Here is a 27293-nt window from a genome sequence, read left to right as displayed (position 1 = left end):
AACTTGTCTTTTAATAATAAGTACACAAACAAAGGCTCCTAATTTAGTCTGCTGACGTATGCAGTAACATATTGTGTCATTTATCATTCTATTATTTTGTCAAAATTATTAAGGACAAGTGGTAGAAAATTAATTATTAATCTACTTGTTCATTTACTGTTAATATATGCTTACTTTACCTTTTAACATGTTCTATCTACACTTCTGTTAAAATGTAATAATCACTTATTTTTTAGCCAATTTAAGTAAATTGTACTAGTTTTAAGCGTAACAATTGATGAATGAAGGCTTACTTCCAAAAAGTGGCATTTCTGACTGCTTTTGTTGGATTTGGAAATCTGGAGGCCTTTGACCTGCTGCAGCCAGGAGATGTTTTGCTAGCTGAAATTTTGGCCTTCCACCTGCCACAGCCCGGATCTATCCTGGCCCCAGCTTGGCCTTCCATTGCCTACAGACTGGGTCTGCGAACTTCATCTTGGCCTTCCACTGCCTACAGACAGGATCTGCTAGCTGCAGACCGGATCTGCTAGCTTCATCCTGGCCTTCCACCTGCCACAGCCTGGATCTGCTAGCTTCATCTTGGCCTTCCATCTGCCACAGCCTGGATCTAACCTAGCCCCAGCTTGGCCTCTTACTGCCTACAGACTGGGTCTGCTAGCTCATCTTGGCCTTCCATCTGCCACAGCCTGGCTCTAACCTAGCCCCAGCTTGGCCTCTCACTGCCTACAGACTGGGTCTGCTAGCTTCATCTTGGCCTTCCATCTGCCACAGCCTGGCTCTAACCTAGCCCCAGCTTGGCCTCTCACTGCCTACAGACTGGGTCTGCTAGCTCATCTTGGCCTTCCATCTGCCACAGCCTGGCTCTAACCTAGCCCCAGCTTGGCCTCTCACTGCCTACAGACTGGGTCTGCTAGCTTCATCTTGGCCTTCCATTTGCCACAGCCTGGCTCTAACCTAGCCCCAGCTTGGCCTCTCACTGCCTACAGACTGGGTCTGCTAGCTCATCTTGGCCTTCCATCTGCCACAGCCTGGATCTATCTTAGCCTCAGACGGACTAAGGCTGGGCCTCTGCTAGCCTTAGCTTGGCCTTCCAACTGCTGTAGCCTGAACATCTGAACTTTGAATATTGGACCTGAGTAGGTAGTAAAACAATTTAACAATGACTTTGACAAAAGCTCTGTATTTAATATTAATGCTTTTTCCTGGACTTGTTTTCTGCAATTGTAGTGGGGTACCTGACCAGGTGCTCCACCAACCTTTAACTCTACCGAACGCAATAACAATCACCTGGTCCTATGAAACTACAGCATTTACACAAAGCTTATTGATATCTACATGTGGGTCAGTGCTAAATAATTCTAACCAGCTTCATTCATGGTGTATTTCTGTGTTAAATAGATGTTTTTCTCCTTCTGAAATTACTCATTTTGACATTGTGAAGCCAAGTAATGTTGTCATCGGGTTACCTTGCCATATGAAACGAAACATTTTTATATTGCTCTTACTTCTTCTATCAGGCAATGTGCAACCAAATCCAGGCCCAGCTTTGTACAACATCAGTACTCCTGATGAATTTAGAGCTAGGTCAGGTCTTGGTTTAATTCATTCAAATATTAGAAGTCTACTGCCAAAATTAGACTTAGTCAAAATCTGGATTCAAACAACCAATGCAGACATATTTATCTTATCAGAAACCTGGCTAACCAAAGCAGTCTCTGACAAGGACATTGCTATAAATGGATATAATGTCTTCCGATGCGATCGTCCTCGAAAAGGTGGAGGAGTGGCTATGTATATAAAAAACAAATTTAATGTTACCTTATTATCATCACTGTCAATCACTAAACAATTTTAACTCCTTGCCCTGCAGCTTGAATTCTCACATGGCCAACCTCTCGCAATTGTAGGCTGTTCTAGACCTCCCTCTGCCTCCACTGAAGCTCTTGCCTCGCTTGAATCCTTTATGAGTGGGTTTAAAGCTAGTGAACTTCTCTTGGTTGGTGATTTAAATTTTGACTGGTTGACTTCCTCTTCTGATAACCTTAAAGCTGTATGCAACTCACTAAACTTAACTCAATTAATCACTTCCCCAACTCGACCCAATACTAAAAACTCCTCAAAATCATCTTTACTTGATCTAATTCTAACCAACGGTCCCCATAAGTACACTGGCACTGGGGTGTTTGCCAATGACTTGAGTGACCATTGTACAATTGCAGCTGTAAGAAACTGCAAGCTACCAAAATCAAAACCCACTATTACATGCAAAAGAAATATTAAAAACTTTTGCCTCCCAGCTTTTATATACGATTTAGCTGCCTTTCAGTGGAACAGAGTTGCTTTAATTGATGATATTGAGATAGCGTTGAAATACTTTTATAATGAATTTCAACGTATAGTCAATAAACATGCTCCCTTTCGAAAACTTAAGAGTTAAAGGTCGAAATAATCCCTGGTTTTCCTCTGCAATTGGAAACCTTCTCAAAGAGAGAGACGTTGCTTGGGCCAGGGCTCGAAAAACAAAGACAGAGGCTGACTGGCTTAGCTTTCGCCAGCTTAGAAATAAATGTACTTCGCTTGTTAAGAGGGCCAAGTCTGATTTTTACCTGCATGAATGCAAAAAACATATAAATGATCCCAAAAAGTTTTGGCAAACCATAAAAGCTTCTTTAAATCATGTGACAACAAATTACTTTCCAAGTCCTTTAATTACTCAATCTGGTACTTTGTCTGATAAGACAACTATATCAAATTGTTTTAATGAGTATTTTGTTTCTGCCGGATCCTTGTTTGAGTCGTTGAATCCTCAATTGTCAAATGTTGGTTTAGCTAATGTTAATATACCAAATACACCACAGGCTGTAAATAGACGCAGTACCTGCACTTTTGAGTTCACACCTGTATCAGTATCCGAGGTAAACAGTGCACTAAAGAGCCTGGACACAACTAAAGCAGCAGGACCTGACCAAATTGAACCCTTTTTCTTAAAATTGGCTGCTGATTTTGTTGCTGAGCCTCTCTCGCATATTTTTAACCTAAGTCTAACAAGTAAAAGCATTCCAAAAATCTGGAAATTGGCCTAAAAGGGGGTGAACCCACAAATATAAATAATTACAGACCAATTTCTAAATTATGCATTTTAGCAAAATTGTTTGAGAAGATCATCAGTCACCAGCTAGAGGATTTTTTAGAATCAAACAATATTTTATCTCCATTTCAATCTGGTTTTAGAAAACAGCATAGCACTATTACAGCTGCTCTTAAGGTCCTCAATGATTTAATCGAGGCTGTAGACTGCAAGAAATATTGTGTCGCCCTATTTATTGATTTGTCAAAAGCATTTGACACAGTAGACCACAGTCTGTTAATTCAAGCCCTTCATCACGTTGGATTATCTAAAAATGCAGCTGCTTGGTTCACAGACTATCTCTCCAGCAGAACACAACGTGTACAGGTGGCTGGGACCACCTCTTCATTACTGGACATTACCAAAGGCGTTCCACAAGGCTCAGTGCTGGGGCCCATTTTATTTTCTATCTACATAAATAATCTTTGTAATAATTTGTCAAATGCAATGTACCATTTTTATGCAGACGACACCATTATTTATTGCTGTTCAACCTCCATCACTCAGCTTTTGAGTTTTTACAAGCTGCTTTTGATGTCATCCAGGCTCGCTTATTTGATCTTGAATTGGTTTTAAATACAGATAAAAGCAAGGTAATGGTTTTTTCTCATACAAGGGTGCTATTGGAAAATATTCCAAATATTGTAACATCAAATGGAAACCCTATAGAGCAGGTCTTAAATTACAAGTACTTGGGTTTTACTCTTGATCAGGAGCTTTCATTTAAAGCCCATATTAACAAATTGGTCTCTAAGCTTAGGGTAAAGCTTGGTTTCTTTTTTAGAAATAAAAACTGCTTCTCTCTTAAAGTCAGAAAGAAATTGGTGACAGCAACTATCTTGCCTGTAATTGATTACGGAGACGTGCTTTATTTTAGTGCTTCATCTAAATGCCTCCAGTCCATGGACACTGTTTTTCATTCAGCACTAAGATTTGTTACTGGCTGTCGTAGTCTCACCCACCACTGTCACCTGTATATGAAGTCAGACGTATCTTCATTGAGTGCACGCAGATACACACATTGGCTGACTATCATTTATAAGGCTCTTTTAGGTTTAATACCTCCATACTTGTGTACTCTGTTACAAAGAAAAAGCAGCTCTTACGCATTACGTTCTAACAATTTGTATGTTTTAACTGTTCCTCATGTACGGACTGAATTTGGCAAAAGAGCTTTTGGCATTGCTGCCCCTATGGCATGGAATGCATTGCAGACGAAACTGAAACTTACAGAACTACTTCCATTTGGAGCCTTCCGTTCTGTCCTGAGGGACAAACAGCGAGAGACGTTTGCACAGTGCCTGTGTTTTTAAAGATGTAAATCTCTGTTGTTTTACAGTTCTCTTATGTATTTTAAAATGTATGTCTTAATGTATTATTTTTGAAACTGCTCTGTGACATGTGCTGTTGACCTCTTGGCCAGGTCACCATTGTGAAAGAGATCTTGATCTCAATGGGTTTTCTTATCTGGTTAAATAAAGGTTCTATTCTTCTGTTGTTTGATACTTTACATTAGTTTTGGATGATACCACACATTTAGGTATCAATCCGATACCAAGTAGTTACAGGATCATACATTGGTCATATTCAAAGTACTCATGTGCCCTGAGTTTATAAACATATTATAAGTTGAAAAAAAACGAAAGAAGATGTTGTGATGCCAAAAATGCAGACCGGTACTTTTCAGAGGCGGTATAGTACCGAATATGATTCATTAGTATCGCGGTACTATACTAATACCGGTATACCGTACAGCCCTAGTCCTGACATTGAGCAACTCAAACATAATGTTGAAACAACATGCTTTTTGACAAGGTTTATTTAATGTCGGGTTCTGATGTTGATTTGACCATTGAATTTTGGTCATTTCCCAATCAAAATTCTACAACACAAATGCAACGTTGAAACAACATTGTGGTTAGAGTGTCCGCCCTGAGATCAGTAGGTTCTTAAGCCCCCCTAAATAATTTGGTGTTAAAAAAATAAATAAAAAAATAAAAAAATTTTTTTTTTAGATTTGTTTTGCAAATACATGCCGACATATTCATTATAAAGTGGCCCGAATATGAGTTGAAATAAATAATCATATAACCTGTCATTATTCACTCAGTTTCCCCTCACTTCATAGTGTAAGGTAGAGAGCCCCTTTAGTGCGTCGGTATCCAATCCATTCGAGTTGTTCATATAGAAAATGCCCACATCACTCAAAATCCAGTCCGCATTTTCTCTGCGACCTTGCTTGCGGTCCTTGGACTTGTTCATATAGAAAATGCCCACATCACTCAAATCCAGTCCGCATTTTCTCTGCGACCTTGCTTGCGGTCCTGCAGGTGTACGAAGCACATTAGCACACAGCACTGCAGAACAAGAACCTTGTGTCTGCAATTGTAAATAATTTTGTTTTTAAGTTTTGTGTGTATTATACATTAGCCTATTGTTAAGATAATGAAAAAAAACATCATTAAATATATTTGTTTTATTGTATTGTTACATTAATAGCTGTTGTATTATTATAGGATGGCTTGTTAAACAATTCATAGGATTTTCAGAGGGTGGAAAAACCAAGACATTTAACATAAAATGTAAAATGAATAAATACATAAAAAGAAAAAGAAAAAAAATTGTTAAACGCCATCGTCCCGGGGAGCATTTAATTTCGTCCCGTGCACGACGGGACTACGTTAATCTCAAGCCCTGGAAGTTACATTGTATTGTTTGCATTATTTGTTTCAGCATTGCACTTTAAAGATGGTCCCTCAGCTCTTTGACAGCTTTGGTTCTTTTTCAGATCAGCAGACGGACTCTAAGTCTTTCTTATTTACAGTATATATAAACCTTTCTCATTTCTATTCAGACTTCCATATATATTTAATTTCCTTAACGGCTTGCCATAATATATATATATAAATATATTATATACAAGCCAAATGATCCCGATCCAGATATTACTTTAATTCAAGTAATTAAGTAATATTTCCAGGGCTTGAATTTACAACCATTTTAGTCACATATGTGCCCAAAATTTAATCTGTGCAACTTCAAAATATTTGGGAACAAACAATTATTGTATTGTGAGCTAAAGAGGTGGCATTAGCCTCTATGTTGTGAATGAATAACATAGAGGCTAATGCCATGATTTTCATTGTGTTTCAGTGTATCTTGAAGGATCATGCAAGTCATTGTTTCTTGTTGATGCTGTAAACAAAATGTCACCGTGCAAACCCATGTTTGTTGTTGTACTGAACACAGATTGAAAATAAACCCACTGAAATAATAATGATAACAATGATTAATTTATAAGTCTTTGTTAGCCGTTTGTGAAGTTTTGTGCTCATGCGCTACGTTCGCGCGCATCCTGTGCATCTCCTGGGGGCTAAGCCCCCCCTGTCCTTAAAAGCTAGTGACGCCCCTGGTGAGTTGTATTTTCCATGCACTTATTTGTGCTGTATTTATCTGCCACACACCTGTCCGTGAAAATAATGCCTGCATTACACCTGTCCCTGGTGCAAAAAAAGATTGGGGGACTCCTGATTTAAAAGACAATTAAGGTGCAGGCATATCTGCAATATCCTTTATCTTCTACATATAGCAATCAAGTCAAGGGCATGCGGCACTTCTGCTCCACTGTGTGCACATTTGTCTTTACTGCAGTCAAAGACCCGACAGCAGCAACCTGCCCTGGGACGCTAAATAAAACCCTGTTGGCTTTGCTTGGAGGAAATCTGCTGAGTTGACATTTATCGGATGCCTGGTAATTGCTACATTGACGACAATTTAGTACAACAACGTCAGCGGTGACACTGATGAGGCGAAAGGGAATTATTATAATATTTTAAAAAAGAGGTAACAAAACAGTCAGCAATAATATTAGCAATAATGAGACACGTGCTTACCGGTGTTTGCTGGTAATAATCCAGTGTTGTGATGCTCGTGTGGTCTTCTTCACTGGGACCTGATGGCTTCTGTCTACCAGCGTCCTGTCAGCACACACACACACACACACACACACACACACACACACACACACACACACACACACACACACACACACACACACACACACACACACACACACACACACACACACACACACACACACACAAACACACTTACACACACACACACACACACACACGCGCGCGCACTCAACAAAGACTACTGTCGACCTGTCAGCAAAGACAACTTGCCTTCACATTAAGAGCCTGTATATATTTATTTGGGAAAAAAATCAGTGAAAATATAACGTAACCCGTGTCTACAATAATACAATACAGCATATTTAACAAATGTATGTAGGTGTATGTGCTGAAATACAAACTCTAGGTACGTGTTCTGCATTGTGTTTGCAAATAGTAGTTTTAACTTGAAATTTCCTACCGCAATGTCCAAAGTGGCTACACTTCCGCCAACTCTGGTTCGCATATAAACTGTAGAAAATAAAAGTTCTGGGTTGTTTACATGCAGGGGCGCCGCTAGGGATTTTGGGCCCCATGAAAAGAATCTTTACAGGGCCCCCAACACAGCAGCAACATTTTTTGATGCTATTTTACATACAGTTATGCATTTTAATTGTATTTTTGACCAGGGCCGGCCCGTGGCATAGGCCGTATAGGCAAATGCTAAGGGCGCCGTCCATCAGGGGGCGCCACGCCAGTGCCACAAATGTTGGAGGAAAAAAACAAAAAAAAAACAACTATTATTTCTAAATACATAAAATAATCCCACGTTAATTAAAATGCAAAGTAAAGCCTATTTAATAGAAATATTATTTGTTACAACATTACGCCCCCCCTCCCCCGGCACGGTGTGCCACCTCCCTTCCCGTATCATGACTCTTTTTGGACGTCACCACATAAAAAAATCAACACAAGATGTCAAAACGGCCAAAACTGTCAGGTGCCCAGGGAAGAAAAAAGAGAAAAAAAGAGGAGAAACGAGAAAAAGACAGAGGTAGCAGGTAGGTAACGTTAGCCTACATGAAATTATTTGTCTGTTACAGAATGTGATAGTAACCTGGCTTTTTAGCATTAAGCTAATGTTACATGATTCGGCAATTGCTAATCAATAAATAGCTAGTTCTGTTTTAACGTCGGGTTAATATTGTGGAGGGGGCTAAATTGTTATGGAAAATAATAATGTAACGTTAGGTAATTACAGTACTCCCTGGTGTACAGTAATTTGTAAGTCATTCTAGTTAATGCAATATTAAAAAGCACAAATAGAGAACTCTGTAGAATCCCATTTTTTTGTAATATAGTTGTTAATGTCATACTGGTTTGATATCTTGTTTTGTGCAGTGCCTTATTTATATTGTATTTTTAATTTATTTTATGCAACTTGTTTACACGTTTTATTTTGTGTTTATGTATGTAAAAAATATTGTATTTCATATATTCATTTTTTATTTTTTGTATTCATTTATTTATCCATATTTTTTTTTATCTTGGTAACTATTCTGATTGTTAATTTGCTTTCTTTAAGTAAAAAAAAAGGTAAAAGACAAAGCTATTCGGTTTCTTGTGAGTATATACACACTGCCGATGTGGGGGGCGCCACCTAAAATCTTGCCTAGGGCGCCAGATTGGTTAGGGCCGGGCCTGTTTTTGACTATCATTACCATATTTTTGAAAGAAGAACAGCATCACAGTTGACATTATTTTTTCTGTATTATAATTTCATCATCATTAGGGGCCTCTCTGGGCCCCCCTCCATCATGGGCCCCTAGAATCCGTCTCCTTCACCCCCCCTTTCCGGCGCCCCTGTTTACGATTGACAACTGGGGGCGAGGGCATTCTTTCAATGGTTCAATACAACATGTCAACATGAAGCATTGATGTTCCTACTTTGAACTGGGAGATTCAAATGAGGAAAGTACAAAAAGTGACTCTGGAGCGCCATCACCTGATCAAAGTTAATTTTGCACCATGTTAAAAAAGTTGGAGGAGACAAGATACCCTCATTTAACATGTTTTATTTTTATGTACGGTACGTGTGAGTTTGATGAAATCTAATATGGAGAGATACAATATGAGTCCACATGTGATAAAATGACAAAACAACAGCAATCATATTGTGTCACACATCTCACATTGTATTTTAATTATTTTGGTTCATTATTTAGAATAAATTAAAATCACTATCTAAATTGTTTCTGTTTCCGCATACTTACTCTTGAAATGAAAAATGAACGCAATATATTTGATTGTAAGTGTGTGTGTGTGTGTGTGTGTGTTTGTGCTGTAAAGTAGACACATACAGTATATGGTTATTATTAATTTTAGGTATTGTTTTTAATTTGTACTGCACTGACGGATGCCATTTAGCCCTGACAAGGACAGTAAAGGGATTATATTCTATGCTTTTTATTAAATATTTTGTGTGTTTACGTTTGTCCATCATTCCAATGTATGCATCTCTGCAACACACACGAAGAAAACTCAGATTAGACACAGGCCTTGTTGCACATCACCGCTGACGACGTGGGACAGGAGGAGCAGAGTTTGTGTGTCTTTGAGGAGGTCTTTGAGGAGGTGCTCGAGTTGGGTAAGAGATGTAGCGCTCATGCAACTTGTTATCTGAAACCCTATAAGACACAACAATGCTTGTTATTAAATGAATACCTGCTGGCTGACAATATACAGTATGTGTATAGTGTGTGTAAGCATGTTCTCTCTGTGGTTGCTTGGGTTTCCAAGGCCATGTCTACACTAAGCCGGATAACCCCTTAAACAAATAATTATTTAGCCTAAGCATCGTGTCAGTCACACTAAACCATCGTTTAAGGTTCTCCTTCTTGGATATTTTTTTACATGGGTAAGTGTGCCGTGTATTTCTTGAATTTCCGGCTCTTAGCTTTGTATGGATCGTTTACAAACTGAGTTCGGAGAGGAAGTGACGCCAGAAAGACAGCGCCCCACACAGGAAGCGATGTCAGAAAGAACGCGCCACAGCCAGCTTCATAACAACCCGTTCGGTAACTCGGCGGCAACCACTAGAAAGATGGAGGCGTGTTTCTCCTTCTTGTACATGTACAGGCGCTTTTGGAAATCACACATGAATACCTTAAGACAGTGGTTCTTAACCTGGGTTTGATCGAACCCTAGGGGTTCGGTGAGTCGGCCTCAGGGGTTCGGCGGAGGTCAAAACACACCCGACTCATCGTGTAAATAAAAACTTCTCCCTATCGGCGTATTATGGATACGGCAACAGCAGAAGTCAGACAGATTTGCAGGTGTGTAATTTGTTGTGAGTTTATGCACTGTGTTGGTTTTGTTGTTTGAACAAGGTGATGTTCATGCACGGTTCATTTTGTGCACCAGTAAAAAAACATGGTAGCATTTTAGTATGGGGAACATATTTATTCACCATTAATTAGTTGCTTATTAACATGCAAATTAGTAACATATTGGCTCTTAACTAGTCATTATTAAGTACTTATTAATGCCTTATTCGGCATGGCCTTATTATAACCCTAACCCTCTAACCCTGGCCCTAACCCTCTAACCCAGACCTGGGCATTCTGCGGCCCGCGGGCCGCATCCGGCCCTTTGTGCGTCCCTGTCCGGCCCGCGTGAGGCCAATTATAAATTACAAAATAAATTTAAAAAAGTATCTATGTTGATTGTGCAATACAACGGTGCTGCTTTTGTTTTGAAAATCGTTATTTGTATGACTTCCGTGTGGACGTATGCGTGTGCGTGATTGTGAGTGAATGTGAACAGCTGCAATCATTAATTACAAAATAAAGTAGAAAAAACATCTACGTCGTGCGCGCAATACAACTGTGCTGCTTTTATTTTGAAAAGTATTATTTATGGGCGTGTGTCCGTGTGTAACCTGCGAGTGAAGGTGCACAGCGACAAGTGATGCACGGTTTACACCCGAGACGCTAAAAAGAGAAAAGTTGATGAGGAATGGCGTGTTTCCAACAAGACATGGACTGCAAAGCAACGTTCCCTCTCAGGTGCGTGCCTGCGCAATTGCGTACTGCTCAAGCGTCCGCTGCGCGCAGCAAGTATATGCCGCGCACCAAATCAAATCTCATCTGAATTCTAAACAAAATAAACATATTTATTCTATGTAATTTTGCAATGCAACTTTGAGTGACAGTGACAACAAGCGGCCCTAACGGTGTTCGTCAACACCGTTCAATTGAACACCGTTCAATTATTGTAACGTCTATCGAGATGCTTCGAGGACAGGAATTATATCGATCACTTTATTGAGCAAAACTGTTTATATTCGGACATAACCACACCAAAAACATGAGTAAAACAATTCTATCTCGAAAAACTAGTCATTTTCTGCCGTACAAACCAGGCCAAAACCAACTTGTCATCTGTCACCAACACGCATAGCACTAAACCACTGGTGCGTTTATGGCCACACAAAAAGTCGGACAACTCAAACACCACACAAAGTTACACTATGACTCCTCAGTCATACGTGTGCTTATTTTACTGTCATTTATTATTAATGTTAATTTATTTATATTAGTCATGGAATGCTGTTACACACACTATGTTGAAGTATTACTATTATTATTAATTATTATTATTATTATTATTATTATTTATCTTACGGTATATATCAAAAATAATATTGAGCAAAATTTAATTGAAATATTGTCGATGTGGCCCTCCAGCAGTGCTCGGGTTGCTCATGCGGCCCCCGGTAAAAATTAATTGCCCACCCCTGCTCTAACCCTAACCCTAACCAAATAACTCTAAATTAAGTCTTTGTTACTTAGAATATGTTCCCCATACTAAAGTGTTACCAAAAACATATCACTTTGTCTTGAATTGGAAAACAATAAAACATTTTATTTTTCACTAAATAAGGGTTCGGTGAATGCGCATATGAAACTGGTGGGGTTCGGTACCTCCAACAAGGTTAAGAACCACTGCCTTAAGAGAAGGAAACGTGCAATTGCAGCTATTTCGGATACAACACATCTCAGACGGCAACAATACAATGTTGAGTGATGGTTTTGGATAAGCCCTGGAAGAACGGCAGCCTGGTGGGATATGTTTGTCATTGAGTGTGTTGTGTCAGAGGAACGGCAAGACAACTTTCGAATGTCCAGGTCAGCTGTGATTCTAATTAGTGAAAAACTTTGTCCATTTGTCGAAGGAGAGACAGCGACAATGCGGGCTCCCGTGGACAAGGGAAGACTACTAAAAATAACAAATACATTTGGACTGGCAAAGCAGACTATCAGTTATTGTCCGCGATGTATGTCAAGCGATTACTCAACGTCTATTTTTGTACTCCATAACGATTGTGAAGCCATGAAGTGGTTGTGGCCATCAAGTACGACCGCCAATTTCAGCCTACAAGCACAGTGTCCTGTCGGTTGTTGTAAAAGGTTCTTTATCACATTGTTTACTTTCACACGTCTATTAAAGATGTGATTCATGTATGATGGCTCAGGTGTGATTCACTACAACAGCTGCTGATGGTGAGGCAAGCAAGGTTTACTGTTAAAAGAAATGTGGCAATAGGCTACATTGAAACACAGTAAGGATACACTTCCAGGACAAAGGTGACTATGACGCGCGCATGTTTTCGCGCATGCATACTAGGTCGCGTTGCGCCGGTGGACAGAGGGGGGAGGACGTCTTATACGTTTGCATTGTTGTGTGTGGACATGGATAAGGTTAGGTGGGATTTACCCTGGATAACCTTATCCGGCTTAGTGTAGAAGGGGCCTAAGGGGAATCTGCAGGCTCCCTTCCAATATGAGAACACAGACTGCGAGTAGGAGCCTATATGTCAAACTTTTCCATCGAGATCCCCAAACTGAAAAATATTGGAGATGTAAAATATATTGAAGTATGTTGGGGTCTTGACTTGCGATTAGTTAAGAGTCAGGGTGTCTAACTTCTTTTCATTGTGAGCCACATCTGAGGTGGCCTGAGAGTGCTGATTGTAACTGTTGCCTCATCATATTATTATCACAGAATTACTCCTGCAGTTGGTCTATGAATAAATTTAGCAAATGATAAGCAATAAAGCATACGTCAGGAGGACTGATTATTTGGATTCGGCATGTCTTATTCGAGTGCTCGAGTCTGTGCTGAGTCTGCAACCGAACGTGACGTCTCGTGCAACAAAAGTATCGAAACATGGTTGCGTTTGATTTCACGTTTTTGACACATGCCAGATTGGGCGCGATTTCCCCTTCCTTCAATTTCCCCACCAGCATTTGCTCAAACAGCATTCAGGTTTTGGCCTTCACTTCTTTGTACACTGCCATATTGCTGAAACATTCCTGAATTTGTAGATTATTTTGAGTCATTCTGTTATAATGTGCAGTTTGGATTAATGAACCGCAGGAGGAGGAATCGCATCAATTATATGGCATGTTTATTGTATACAGTATGTGCTCGTGAGGGTAACAAGCTTAAGCAAATATTTAAATATTGTGGACATCTATTCATCTTAGAACCATTCAGACCGGCACAAAACCCACTCCCAGTGAACCATAACACAAATCAGTGACTACATTCTGCTCCTGAATTGTGATAGATTTCTAGTAGCCAATGACATATTGTTTTGTAAACTATAAAATTGTTTTTTCTGTTCTTGCGTTACTCATACACAGACTGACCTTTGTGGATTGCGTGGAGGAATTCTGGGTGGCGTTAGTGGAGCAGTATCGGAAATCCGTGGAGGTCGAGTTGGAGTCGGGAGGTTTTCTAAAGAGTCCTTGGACAAAACAACATACTTCCTTCTGTAATTTCTCTAAGCTAAATCATTTCAATATACATATGGTCCATTTAAGTTAGAGATAGTCAACAACTATAACATCTTACTGTAAAATATTAGTACATCGCATGAAAGAGATGATGTTAACAGACCAGGATTTTTCTCACCTCCAAATCAGGCTCTATCCCACTGCTGTAGCTTAAGTTGCTGTGTGTGCTAAGTCGGTTGCTCTCAGTACCTAAAAGTTCAGTTCAGTTTCAGTTTATTTCGAACATGCATATGATACAATGTTTACTTGAACACAAAACAGATCATCTGAGGTTTAATTGTTGCTTGTGTCGATGGTCAAGTCTTTGAACAAGAACACTTCACCAAATATGGAGAGAAATAGCTGAATGTTACAAAAAAGACATGGTTGTGCAATGTGTCTATCAGCAGAATGAGAAGCATATTGGGGCTAAGCATGAAAAATCTATCATATTGATGTAAAAGTTCAAACTAATTTTTTTTATGAAGATAATGGGCCTGATCAACTAAGATCTTATTAACACGTACCAAATAGAATGTGCAAACTATAAAATTGCTTGTACTATTAGTGAGCGTCTTGCGTGTGATCTACTAAGACTGCATATACAATTCATAACGAGTGCAAAAAGTGGTGCAGATTGCCTTGTTTTAATAGGGATTTTGCATAGATCGGCTGTGCCCATGGACACACTCATTTCCCTACACCTTTATGTTACCACGTTCTCCAACCTGTGGTGTTTTGCAATGTTGTTGACCAAGCATTACACATATATAATATGTAACACACTTTCTGTAATATAAAATCGGAATATAGACAACAAAACCTACCTTTAGAATGCTGATAGTGCACTCTGGGATGCGATGTAATGTGTGTCTGCATCATTCCAGATGCACCATCACAACATCAAGTATTAAGTATTAAAGTCACAGTTCAGTTAATTTGAAGTACAGTAAAATACAAGTAACATAACATTCACAAAAATATAAATAAATATGAAATATCATAGGGACAAGTGGTAGAAAATGGATGGATGGAATATATTATAGGAGTTATTATCATGATTATTCTTTATGTTGGAAAAACATAATGTTGGGGTTTGGGGGGTGATGTCATCATGTAATTTGTAATGACATTTTCTAACAGGCTAAGTAAACATTATCCATATATTTAAATGAGTGGCACGTCCCACCTGAACACCAGCAAGAAATGTTAGCACTCCACTGAAAAAGTGTTTCCAGACTCTAGCACGATGGTTAGATGTTAGTCCTGCTCGTTCGACTCCAAGGAGATATGTAAAACAGCATGTTGTGCAGGTGTCCACACTGTCGCCATCTAATACCACAGTGCGGTCCTTAAAGGGGAACTGCACTTTTGGGGGGGAATTTTGCTGTGCCGTACTGTTGCCACTTTATTGCACAGTTAATGGTCATTGACCTGATATACTCACACTGTCCACAAGATGATGGAAAATATGCAACACTCAGACTGTTAGATACTTAAAGGAACTATGAAAAACCCCGCGGGCCATGCTAAGCTCATGATGTTTCGCAGGGCGAACTAAAGATTCCGGTGGGCCGCATGTAACTCACAGGTTGGACACCCTGATTTATGAGTTAGAATTCATAAAAAAAATAAAACATATGTGTTCTTGTCTTGTATAAGGATTGTGAATGATAGACAACATTTCACAAAAAGTGCAGTTCCCCTCTTTAATGTACACAGATGACTCCACAAACGTGAAACGAGGCTACTGGCTGCAGCAGCCCTGGAAACGTTTTTCAATTCCTTGCCACAAGACGATGTGGTCATGGAGCTCTGTGCCCATACAGTACACTATGGCTTCTGGTATGAGCGGGGGCTTCAAGACAAGCCGGTGTTACTTTTTTACCGCTGTGGCTGTGAAGGGCTTGATTTGATATGCACTGGAAACAGTTCTTCAAATGTTGATATCGCTGACGATCCCCCTCATTCAATCAGGGTTTAGTTAAAATCGTGACGGTGATTAAAACTCAATTAACTGTGTAGCCCTGCGACACATCTTACCTCTATTTGTCAATCATACACTCACTGATCACATCATACAAATATGCACCACCTCTTCCCCGACAATGATCTGTTGCAGCTGCTGGTCTTTCAAGTGGGAGAAGCTTTTTTTCAGCTATTCTCTGAACACGAATACAGTCTCAAATAGCGGATAAAATATTTTAAGGTGCTGGATTTTACAAAGAAAACGTCACTTACAGGATTGTAAAATTTTCCACATCCCTATTAAAACATGCCTTGTTTTAATAGGGATTTTGCATAGCGCGTCAAAAAAGGATTCAGCCTCAGACAAATCATTCAGTCATCCTGCAGACACTCAGGCCAGCCCACTTATCATAAACTTCCAGAAACGCTGAGTGTCCTTGAGCAAGATAAAGCTGAGCATTTATCCCATGATTGTCTAGTTTGGCTGCAGTGAAACGACCCACTCTATGCTCCTCCATTAAAGTCAATGGACGCTCGGCTTCAACACTTTGACGTTACCACGATGAATGAGAAGAAAGTCGCTCCAGCTGAACAAAAGTTAAGGCATTCTAGCGCATATTTAGTCACCCACTTTTTAAAATATATTTTAGGGGAAGCTGAGCTTCCCTTACAGTCTTAGAGTAATCGCCAATGACAATGATGTATCAAATTATTGTGGTATTATTATTCTCTTTGTATTGTAGTTTGCGTGAGTGGAGAACTGCACTGAATTACAGACATACTTTTTAACATTATGCCCCTCCAATGCAGCTTGATAAGATATTTAAAAAAAAACAGTCAGACTCACTAGATGTGCTGGAGGTGCTTCCCGTCTTCCAGCTGCCTCTTTGGATGAACTGAGCTGAGTTGGAGGAGGATGGAGGCCCCACTCTGGGAGCTCCATCATAAACAGCACACTCATATGTCACAGTGGACCCCCAAAAGGAGTTTCTCTGCAGTGGAGCACTGATCTCATAGTCTGATAGGACAGACATGAAATGTTCAATCTGTAGTATTTTGTCCTTCTACTCCACATAAAGACACAGCATATATTTACCAAGATCCTTTCCTCTCTCATTGTGACGTCTGTTGATGCTCTGTCTTAATCTTTTCAAGTTATCCTGAGGAAAAAAAGAACACATCAAACATGTAATTGCATATTTAAAGGCCTACTGAAACCCACTACTACCGACCACGCAGTCTGATAGTTTATATATCAATGATGAAATCTTAACATTATAACACATGCCAATACGGCCGGGTTAACTTATAAAGTGACATTTTAAATTTGCCGCTAAACTTCCGGTTCGAAACGCCTCTGAGGATGACGTATGCGCGTGACGTAGACCGGCGAACACGGGTATGCCTTCCACATTGAAGCCAATACAAAAAAGCTCTGTTTTCATTTCATAATTCCACAGTATTCTGGACATCTGTGTTCGTGAATCTGTTTCAATCATGTTCATTGCATTATGGAGAAGGAAGCTAAGCAAGCAAAGAAGAAAGTTGTCGGTGCGAAATGGACGTATTTTTCGAACGTAGTCAGCCACAACAGTACACAGCCGGCGCTTCTTTGTTTACATTCCCGAAAGATGCAGTCAAGATGGAAGAACTCGGATAACAGAGACTCTAACCAGGAGGACTTTTGACTTCGATACACAGACGCCTGTAGAGAACTGGGACAACACAGACTCTTACCAGGATTACTTTGATTTGGATGACAAAGGCGCAGACGTGCTACTGTGAGTATGCAGCTTTGGCTTCTAAACATTTGATCGCTTGACCGTATGTGCGCAACTTTTTTTTGCGTATGTACGTAACTTTTTTAAAATATATAAGCTTTATGAACCTTGGGTTAGGTGAACGGTCTTTTGGGCTGAGTGATTGTGTGTGTTGATCAGGTGTTTGAATTGTATTGGCGTGTTCTATGGAACTAGGAGCTAGCATAGGAGCTAGGAGCTAGCATAACACGTACCGTACCGTACGTGCGCGTCACGTACGTAACTTTTTAAAAATATACAAGCTTTATGAACCTTGGGTTAGGTGAACGGTCTTTTGGGCTGAGTGATTGTGTGTGTTGATCAGGTGTTTGAATTGTATTGGCGTGTTCTATGGAGCTAGGAGCTAGCAGAGGAGCTAGGAGCTAGCATAACAAACACGCAGGTGTTTTTATGCAGGATTAATTTGTGGCATATTAAATATAAGCCTGGTTGTGTTGTGGCTAATAGAGTATATATATGTCTTGTGTTTATTTACTGTTGTAGTCATTCCCAGCTGAATATCAGGTCACCCCCGGCTCTCACAGCATCTTCCCTATCTGAATAGCTTCAACTCCCCACTAGTCCTTCACTTGCACTTTACTCATCCACAAATCTTTCATTCTCGCTCAAATTAATGGGGAAATTGTCGCTTTCTCGGTCCGAATCTCTCTCACTTCATGCGGCCATCATTGTAAACAATAGGGAACTTTGCGTATATGTTCAACTGACTACGTCACGCTACTTCCGGTAGGGGCAAGCCTTTTTTTTATCAGATACCAAAAGTTGCAATCTTTATCGTCGTTGTTCTATACTAAATCCTTTCAGCAAAAATATGGCAATATCGCGAAATGATCAAGTATGACACATAGAATAGATCTGCTATCCCCGTTTGAATAAAAAAAATTCATTTCAGTAGGCCTTTAAGCACTGCACGTGGCAAGCAAATTCATATCTTCACCTGCTGGTAACGTATGGAGCTGGCCCTGCTCTCATTGTCCAACTTCCAAGCTTTGAAAGCTGAGACAGCTTCATCCACGGTGATCTCGCCCACCTTGACCCTCTCCTGCAATGTTATGAGCTGCCTCTGTCCAGGTGTCTTCATCCCAGCAAATGCATCATAAACCGTTGTGGGGGTGTCTAATGTAGGCTGAGCTGCAGGTATGTAAATGCATATGTTTATATACTACAGTCGTGGTCAAAAGTTTACATACACTTGTAAAGGACATAATGGCATGGCTGTCTTGAGTTTCCAAACATTTCTACAAGTTTTATTTTTTTGTGATAGAGTGATTGGAGCGCATTCTTGTTGGTCACAAAAAACACTCATGAAGTTTGGTTCTTTTATAAATTTATTATGGGTCTACTGAAAATGTGACCACATCTGCTGGGTCAAAAGTATACATACAGCCATGTTATTATTTGGTTATATATTGATTTTATTGATAAATTAGACGATTTTATTGATAAATTAGACGATTAAAAAAAAAAAAAAAAAAAGTTTCTCTCCTCTTGCTCATACTTTTTGCCCTCCGGGAACTTTAATCAATCAATCAATCAATCAATCAAAGTTTATTTATATAGCCCTTAATCACGAGTGTCTCAAAGGGCTGCACAAGCCACAACGACATCCTAGGCTCAGATCCCACATCAGGACAAGATAAAACTCAACCCAATGGGTCTTACGTAGCCTCCTTAGCAGAGATTCACACACCTAGCAAAACATGGCTGATGCTGACGCTAACAAGAGCGAGACGTTTATTCCAAAGAAAAGAAAAGTGTTGTCAGTAGTTCGGTTTTGGGGCAACAGCCTTGGAACAAATGCTGCAAAGTTTGTGTTGAAAAGGCAGCAGCATAAAACATTCCTGCATCTGAAAATGAAGGCTCCAGTTGAGTGCGGGAAATGCAACTGTTTACGAGGCGAACAAGACCGTAACAACAAACAAACGCCGTCTAAAAAGTACTTACTGTGGTGGAAGGCAGCGTACACACTGGACGAGTCGCACCGCCAAGATGTGTGTATGAAAAAGCCTGTGTTTATCAACTTACTAAACTATAGTTCTCTGAATGTTTTACTCGATTATTCATGTGCATATAATGAACAATACTACATTTTACTTATCCATCCATCCATTTTCTACCGCTTGTCCCTTTTGAGGTCACGGGACATTTTACTTACATAAGTATTTATTCAAGACAGAAGTTTTAAGTTATTAATCTAAATGTTGGGATTGATATTTATTTGCATGCAATGTGCAATGCAACATTTTTGTATTTTATTCAAGAGAGAAGTATTGCTTTCCAGAGGAAGTTCTTAATTTAGTTCTTTGAAAATGATTCCATAATAAGCACAATTTATATCTGGTCAAAAATTACAACATCATTCAAATTATAATTTTGCTAAGAGTAAAATGCAGTGTATGCAGTGTCATTTCATACTACTATTTTTTGATCAATTCAAATAAAAACGTGTTTTGAATTATCTTTGACATTTGTCATTTGAAACAAATCGAAAAAATTTTGTAAAAAGTGAATTTTTGTAAAAAAAAATAAAAAAATGGAGATTTATTTTTTTAGGCCATATCGCCCCAGCCTATAATGTTGCATATAGTGTTTCAAGCCTCCTCAGCCGGTACATAGCCTCTCCATTGTCAAGACTCGTACATGCCTCCTCGTGGCCACACACGGTAACTGGAACCTCGCGGTTCCAGGCTAAGTTGTACGGGATCTCGGAGCAGCAGGGGGCCCCAGAGACGGGGCATGCAGGCCCACCGGTGTGTGGACATGCCCTGGTGCCCAGTCAACCCCTGTCCCAGCTATGGGTAAATAACCCCAGCTATGGGCGAATAGTGAAAACCGCCTCAACGGTGGACCAGGCGGAAGATGGCGGCAGCGGAATGCACCACAACGGCTGGGAAGGCGGATGAAGGCTGCAGCAAAGACGGGTCCCCAGTCGTCTTGGTCTCCATGCCACTGGACCCTGGCCCGCTCAATGCCAAGGACTGTGTGGTGGCTGACCGTGCACCAGTCTCCCCACATTAAAAGATTCCACGCACAGGCGTCCTCCATATAGGGAATCCACCCTAACATCCCGGATTAAGTCCTATGGCGACCAGCGAATGGCGACGGGGGTAGGATTGTGAGATCTGGAAGCCTCCAGTCAAAAACTGGCACATAAGGCGGTGGGTGCAAGATTCAGTCGCTGGGCTCTTGGAATGAGGCAGAAAGAGCCCTTCGGCAGCTACACTCACGACTGAGCAGTCCTCTTTAGGATCCACTCTGCTCACCCCACCTGGGGAAGGGGCTAGAAAAGGTGCCCTAAAAATAGCCTGCCTCTAACCTCCCGACTGGACTACCGCATCCAGAGGGATCACCATATGCGGTCGAAAAACACGAAATATGAATTTTGGAGCGTGGAATGTACGCACAATGATGGATAATACGGCCAGCGACAGACCAGAGAGGAGAACTGCGATCATTGCCAGGGAACTGCAGAGATGCCGGATAGACATAGCTGCACTTTCCGAAACCCGACGTGCAGACGAAGGACAACTGAAGGAGGAAAAGGGTGGCTACACTTTCTTCTGGAAAGGAAAAGCCTCTGATGAGCCCAGAATCCATGGGGTTGGATTTGCCATCAGAAACCAGCTTGTTAGTCACCTCTCTGAACTTCCCGTGGGGATTAGTGAACGTCTCATGACTGTCCGTCTGGTGCTCACCAACAACCAGATGGCAACAGTTATCAGCGCCTATGCCCCTACTTTAGACTCTGAAGACGAAGTAAAAGAGACCTTCTACGCCTGCTTAGATGAGACACTGTCTAGGATCCCAAAGGAGGATAAGATTATTCTCCTAGGTGACTTTAATGCCAGGGTCGGCCGGGACCAACACCTCTGGAAGGGCACTATAGGGAAGGAAGGCATCGGGAACATCAACTCCAATGGAATCCTGCTTCTCAGCAAATGTTCACAGCACAACCTCACAATTACCAACACTCTCTTCCGCCAGAAAAACAAACTGAAGGCATCTTGGAGGCATCCTCGATCCAAACAATGGCATCTCATTGACTATGTCATTGTGCGAGCCAGGGACCGTTGTGATGTGAACATCACAAGGGCCATGTTGGACACAGATGCCTGTTGGACAGATCACCGCCTCATTCGCTCCACAATGTCCATCAGACTTAAGAGGAAAAGGAGGGTTCAAAAGAAGCAGATCCGGCCAAGGCTGAACCTCGAAGGCCTGAATGAAACTGCCACCCAGCAGCAACTTCAGACATCCCTTGAGGAAAGCCTCCAGCAGGAATACCCTGATAACATCGAAGAACACTGGAACCTGCTCAAATCAACCATCCTCGTTACCTGTAAAACCACCCTTGGGTACAAGTCCAGAAAACACCAGGACTGGTTTGATGAGAACGACACAGAGATAGAACAGCTCATCTCCAAAAAACGGAGTGCCTTTCACACCTGGCAGAATGATGTGACCTGTAAAGCCAAAAGAATAGCTCACTCGAGAGCCAAGGCAGATGTTCAGAGCCGGGTAAGGGAGCTTAAGAACTCCTGGTGGACTGAAAGGGCTCTGGAGATCCAGAGACTAGCAGACTCAGGGGACACCAGAGGCTTTTTTAGTGCTACCAAGGCTGTCTATGGGCCAACTTACCGCGGCCTAAACCCCCTGCGCTCAAAGGATGGGCAGCAGCTGCTAAAGGACAATGAGTCCATTAATGCCCGATGGAAGGAGCACTTTCAGGAACTCCTCAATCGTGACAGCACAGCTGAACCAGACATCACCAACCACATCCCCCAGAGTCCCATCAGGGAAGATATGGGGGAACCCCCCACCATAACAGAGGTTCAAGATGCCATCAGGAGTCTAAGGAACAACAAGGCTGCCGGACCAGATGGGATCCCAGCGGAGATCCTAAAGGAAGGTGGAAGAGAGCTCCTGTATCAAATCCACACCCTACTTCTCAAGGTCTGGGAAAAAGAAGAACTCCCCTCAGAGCTCAGGAACGCTCTTATTGTGACCATATTCAAGAAGGGGGACAAGGCTGACTGTGGAAACTACAGGGGCATCTCACTCCTGTCAACAACTGGCAAAATCTTAGCTCGTGTCCTTGCAAATCGATTGCTACCACTATCTGAGGAAGCACTCCCAGAATCACAGTGTGGCTTTCGCCCAGCTAGAGGCACAGCCGACATGATTTTTACAGCCCGCCAACTCCAGGAAAAATGTCGTGAACAAAGACAGCCTTTGTACATGGCCTTCATAGACCTGACAAAGGCCTTTGACACGGTAGACCGTCAGGCTCTGTGGAGTGTGCTGTCGAGGTGCGGCTGCCACGATAAATTTATCAGAATAGTGAGGCTTCTACATGATGGCATGGCAGCCACAGTGCTCAGCAACAGCGGCTCCGAGTCTGAGCCTTTCACTGTGGAGACGGGTGTCAAGCAAGGGTGTATCATAGCTCCCACCCTGTTTGCCATCTTTATTGGTGCTATACTGCACCTCATTGGCAAAGAGTTGCCACAGGGGATCCCCATCCTGTATAGAACCGATGGCAGGCTCTTTAACCTTAACAGGTTCAAAGCCAAGAGCAAAGTTAGAAACACCACTATCATGGAGCTTCAGTACGCGGACGACAACGCCATCGCAGCACACTCAGCAGAAGAACTTCAGGGTATCTTGAATGCCTTTGCTAAGGCATACAGAGCCCTGGGCCTTGCCCTCAACATCAAGAAGACCCAGGTCCTACATCAACCTCCACCCAACCAGCCAACTAATCAGCCCGCCATAAACGTGGACAACACCCCCCTTGAAAACGTTGACCACTTCCCATACCTCGGCAGCATCCTCTCCTCCAAAGCGGACATTGACTCAGAGGTCAACCATCGCCTGAGCTGTGCCAGTGGAGCCTATGCCAGACTCAGGAGGAGAGTCTTTGAGGACCGGGATCTAAGGGCTCAAACAAAGCTCCTGGTCTACAGAGCTGTTGTCATCCCCACCCTGCTGTATGGGGCAGAGTCATGGACTACTTACAGTAGGCACCTGAGAGCCCTGGAACAACATCACCAGCGATCCCTACGGAGGATTTTGAGGATCAGTTGGGAGGACAGACGCACCAACATCAGCGTCTTGGAGGAAGCCAACATGCCCAGCATCACCACCACAATTTTGCAGCACCAACTCCGCTGGACAGGTCACGTCATCCGCATGTCCAACACACGTCTTCCCAAACAGGTCCTTTACTCCCAGTTGAAGGAAGGTCAGCGTGCCCCTGGTGGGCAAAAGAAACGTTTCAAGGATAACATCAAGACCAGCTTAAAGCATTTCCACATCCCCATGAACAACTGGGAGGAAATAGCACTGGATAGGCCTCGCTGGAAGAAATCCGTACAAGAAGGTGCAGCACTCTATGAGATGGAACTCCGCCGTATCGCAGACACAAAGCGACAACACCGCAAGGAAAGACAGAAGAAGGCTCCCCCCCCATCAACCACTCCCATTTTCCCCTGCCCACATTGCACCAAAATATGTGGATCACGGATTGGCCTACACAGCCATCTACGGATCCACAAATAGACGACCCTACGGAGGACAGTCATACTCGTTTCGAGTGACCGCCGATGATGATGATATAGTGTTTCTTTTAATGCATAGGTGCGTATAAACGCGTGCACCGCTGGTGTAACTTTGTTTTTGTTCCACACATGTTGTGCTGAAAATAACTTACCAACATAATGTCTGTTTATAGCGATTCCTGAAGATATACACTCAAAATGGATAGGGCTCCCTATTCGCTTAAGAGACGCCATCCTCTGCGCACCAGTTTAGTAGATCAAGTTTGCACGTGTTTTAAATAATACATGCAAACTTTTAGTAGATCAGGCCCCTTATGTTCAACCTTAGAGGTTCAACTGTACTGAATTGATTTACCTTCCTGATACAGTTCCAAGACTTGGCTTTGGGATGTAACTTTGTCTGAAAATACTGTCAAAAATACATGTTAGTGGTGTAATCATGGTATTTCAAAAAGTGAAAGTGAAAGTAATTGTACCTCTTGAAATATATGTTACAGGCTTTTCAGGCTCAGGTTCAATTTCAGGTCTGGGTACCGGGGCTGGTGGACGCCACAGGACTGCTGCATTGTAGCAACTATTTTCATCTACAGTATCATATATTTCTTCAGTAGAGATGTTGTATGGTTCAAACTCTATGTCACTTTCATCCACTTCATTCTGTTTGTTGTTTTCCATTCGCTCACGTTGACGTTTCTCTCCTTCTTCCTGGAATACTCGGTTTTGAGGTTTTGCTGAAAGATAAAAAAAAAAAAGATACGGTACACATTTTCTTTACAACACCGCTATTAAAGAACGCCATTTTTAAGGTTGCTTACCTTGAAAAAATGTTCTCAGCATTGCTTCCTCTGAGTTTTCTCCTACCTCATTCATTACTTCATCTATGGGAACATCAGCAATATTATCAGCTACCAGTTTTGCAACTATCTCTCAAGATGCACAATTGTATTGATATGGACACAATGTATTCATAAAAACAACACAAGACTTACATAGATCATCTGCACACTCAGGGTTTATGCCCAACATTGACACATACATGTCATTAGGACAATCTGAGTCCTTTGTAGTAGACATATCTTCATAGTCCTCGGTGCTATTGTCTTCTTCATCTTCAGTCTGAGATTTGAGCATGCCTGTCGTCTGCTCCATTTGTAAGGAAACAAGACAGGGTCACAGGAACATATCCATAAAAAAACACTCGTAATAGTTGCACTTACGACAAACTCATCAATAAACTGTCTGAGATCTGAGAAGCCACTCTTTTCTGCCAGCGTGTTTGGGTAATCTCCATTCTTGTTCATCACACTGTAGGCCTGCAGCGCTCCGGGAATTTGAAGGAGGAAGCTGGTCAACTTCTTCAAGCCGTACTTTGCAGCAAAGTGGAGCAGCGTGGGAAGTTCCTCATCACGCTTATCTAAAGAGAACCGGGTTAATTTGAGTAATTTGTAGTAGATAGCCGACATTTGCAATGCATCTTTAAACAAAGCGCTAAGCTCTGCTCAGGATAAAGTGGTAGCCAAGGTTGAAAAAGGGTCATATTTCTTAAGCAAACTTTTTTCTTCCTACCTTAAGGTAATTTTTAGTGTGCCATGTTGGTGTTTGCCGCACCTGCCTTGTGATTATTGGGTGGCATCTAAGAAAGCCTATTAAGCCTAGTGGTTGGCTGGCATACGCAGGTTCACGACCTGTGTGAAGTTGGCCCCCCCACCTTGTCCAAATCTCCCCAAAACTTGTCCCAGTTGTTTGTGCTACGTTTGTACTGCAAAATGTTTTGTTTGTGTTGTTACGATTTTTAAGTTATTAACATTTTCTGGTTTTAATGGTATTAATGTGTTATTATTCATAACCGGCCATCCAACCATGTCAAAATTTCCCCAAACGTGTCCTATAATAGTTGGAATTAGACCAAATATGTATGCAGCAAAGAATGGTGGGGGGGCGGGGTGATAATGACTCATAATTAGTTAATAACTTATGATTTAATAACTTAAAAACTACAAAAGTTAAACCAAAAGCGCAAACCAGCACAATTGTAGCATAAACAATTGGGACACGTTTGTGGAGATTTGGACAAAGTGTGGGGCCAACTTTGCACAGGTGAATATAGTTTTATAGCCATCTTTTCGAGCCTATATGAAAAAATTAACTCTTTAGCACGCCAAAGGTGGCCGGTACTAACTGTGATGGAATAATCCAAACGCAAGAAAATGTACGTTGCAAGAAGTTATTGCATAGGAAGTTTATTGATTTGTTTTAGTGTATTCTGGCTGCAAATCAGCCCTTAAGTCAACAAGCAGCTCAAAAATGGAAAAGCTAGAAAAAAAAGCTAGAAATAGAAGATATGTCTGTGCTATTTTTAGTTCTGTCAGTAAATATGTTAACACGCACACAGAAGATTCTCTCCCTTCATTGTTTGCCATTGCACCACACCTTTTTTTTGCCACTATGGCCATTTTTACACAACTAAGCCAATTTGCACGCACTTTCCATACGTAAAGATGTTTGTCAACCTATTTTAATGCTGTAGCTCTTCCTTTATTCACGAGGAACTGACCGAACTAGCAAGAATTGACTGCACTCACATGTTGCCATATTGCACTCCTCTATCTGTTCAATTCCAAACATCTGAAGACCAGGTGCAGGCATCTTGGATTTGAATGAATCAGTTAGGATATTGTCCAAATACTCTGTGGAATTAGATGTCATGTTGAAAGCCTGAAAGCAAAAACAAAACAAAAAGAGCATTATTGTTAAAGCAAACAGTAACATCGCTGAGACTCTAATTAAGACTCACCTGACAGAGAAAATTCATGGGATCAGCAGCGTTTTCCAGACACCGACTGACTTGTCCCATACTGGTATAGAACGTGATGGAGTTTAAGTTTATGCGTGATCGGTTAGCGCACATAGTGAGTGATACCACCCCTGCAGGCATTTCTAGAAGGGAAAACCAAACATGAAGTTTAGTCGATAGAAACCAAAACTTACATTATAGTACATCAGCAGGAGGTTCAACAGACTCTGATTGTGAACCTAAAGCCTGAGTTGATTTACCCCAAGATGGGAAACTCTGAGTGTTG

General features: G+C 41.4%; 2 protein-coding genes across 6 annotated transcripts in view; both read right to left on the bottom strand.

Annotated features, from left to right (window-relative positions):
• Positions 1–7136, bottom strand: part of LOC133657403 (sorbin and SH3 domain-containing protein 1) — a 140528-nt gene extending 133392 nt beyond the window's left edge. For all 4 annotated transcript variants that reach the window (XM_062058696.1, XM_062058692.1, XM_062058694.1 and 1 more), the window contains exon 1: positions 7021–7136. The gene's annotated coding sequence lies outside the window, so the exon portion shown is untranslated. The remainder of the gene's footprint in view (positions 1–7020) is intronic.
• A 1038-nt stretch (positions 7137–8174) lies between these two features.
• pik3ap1 (phosphoinositide-3-kinase adaptor protein 1) overlaps positions 8175–27293 on the bottom strand; it is a 132891-nt gene continuing 113772 nt past the window's right edge. Inside the window, exons 6-18 of one of the 2 annotated variants that reach the window (XM_062058690.1) lie at positions 27008–27150; positions 26796–26928; positions 25431–25627; positions 25203–25356; positions 25029–25091; positions 24690–24944; positions 24569–24622; positions 18591–18784; positions 16930–16993; positions 16681–16851; positions 14005–14075; positions 13740–13837; positions 8175–9710 (exon numbers count right to left, since the gene is read on the bottom strand). In XM_062058690.1, coding sequence (XP_061914674.1) covers positions 9593–9710; positions 13740–13837; positions 14005–14075; positions 16681–16851; positions 16930–16993; positions 18591–18784; positions 24569–24622; positions 24690–24944; positions 25029–25091; positions 25203–25356; positions 25431–25627; positions 26796–26928; positions 27008–27150 — 1715 coding nt within the window. In that variant the 3' untranslated portion in view covers positions 8175–9592. The remainder of the gene's footprint in view (positions 9711–13739; positions 13838–14004; positions 14076–16680; positions 16852–16929; positions 16994–18590; positions 18785–24568; positions 24623–24689; positions 24945–25028; positions 25092–25202; positions 25357–25430; positions 25628–26795; positions 26929–27007; positions 27151–27293) is intronic. The other variant, XM_062058691.1, reaches the window with a different exon arrangement.

The sequence above is a fragment of the Entelurus aequoreus genome, linkage group LG09, assembly GCF_033978785.1.
Source record: "Entelurus aequoreus isolate RoL-2023_Sb linkage group LG09, RoL_Eaeq_v1.1, whole genome shotgun sequence".
NCBI classification, from domain to species: domain Eukaryota; kingdom Metazoa; phylum Chordata; class Actinopteri; order Syngnathiformes; family Syngnathidae; genus Entelurus; species Entelurus aequoreus.
Note: the sequence above shows the minus strand (reverse complement) of the source record. Positions and strands in the feature narration are given on the sequence as shown.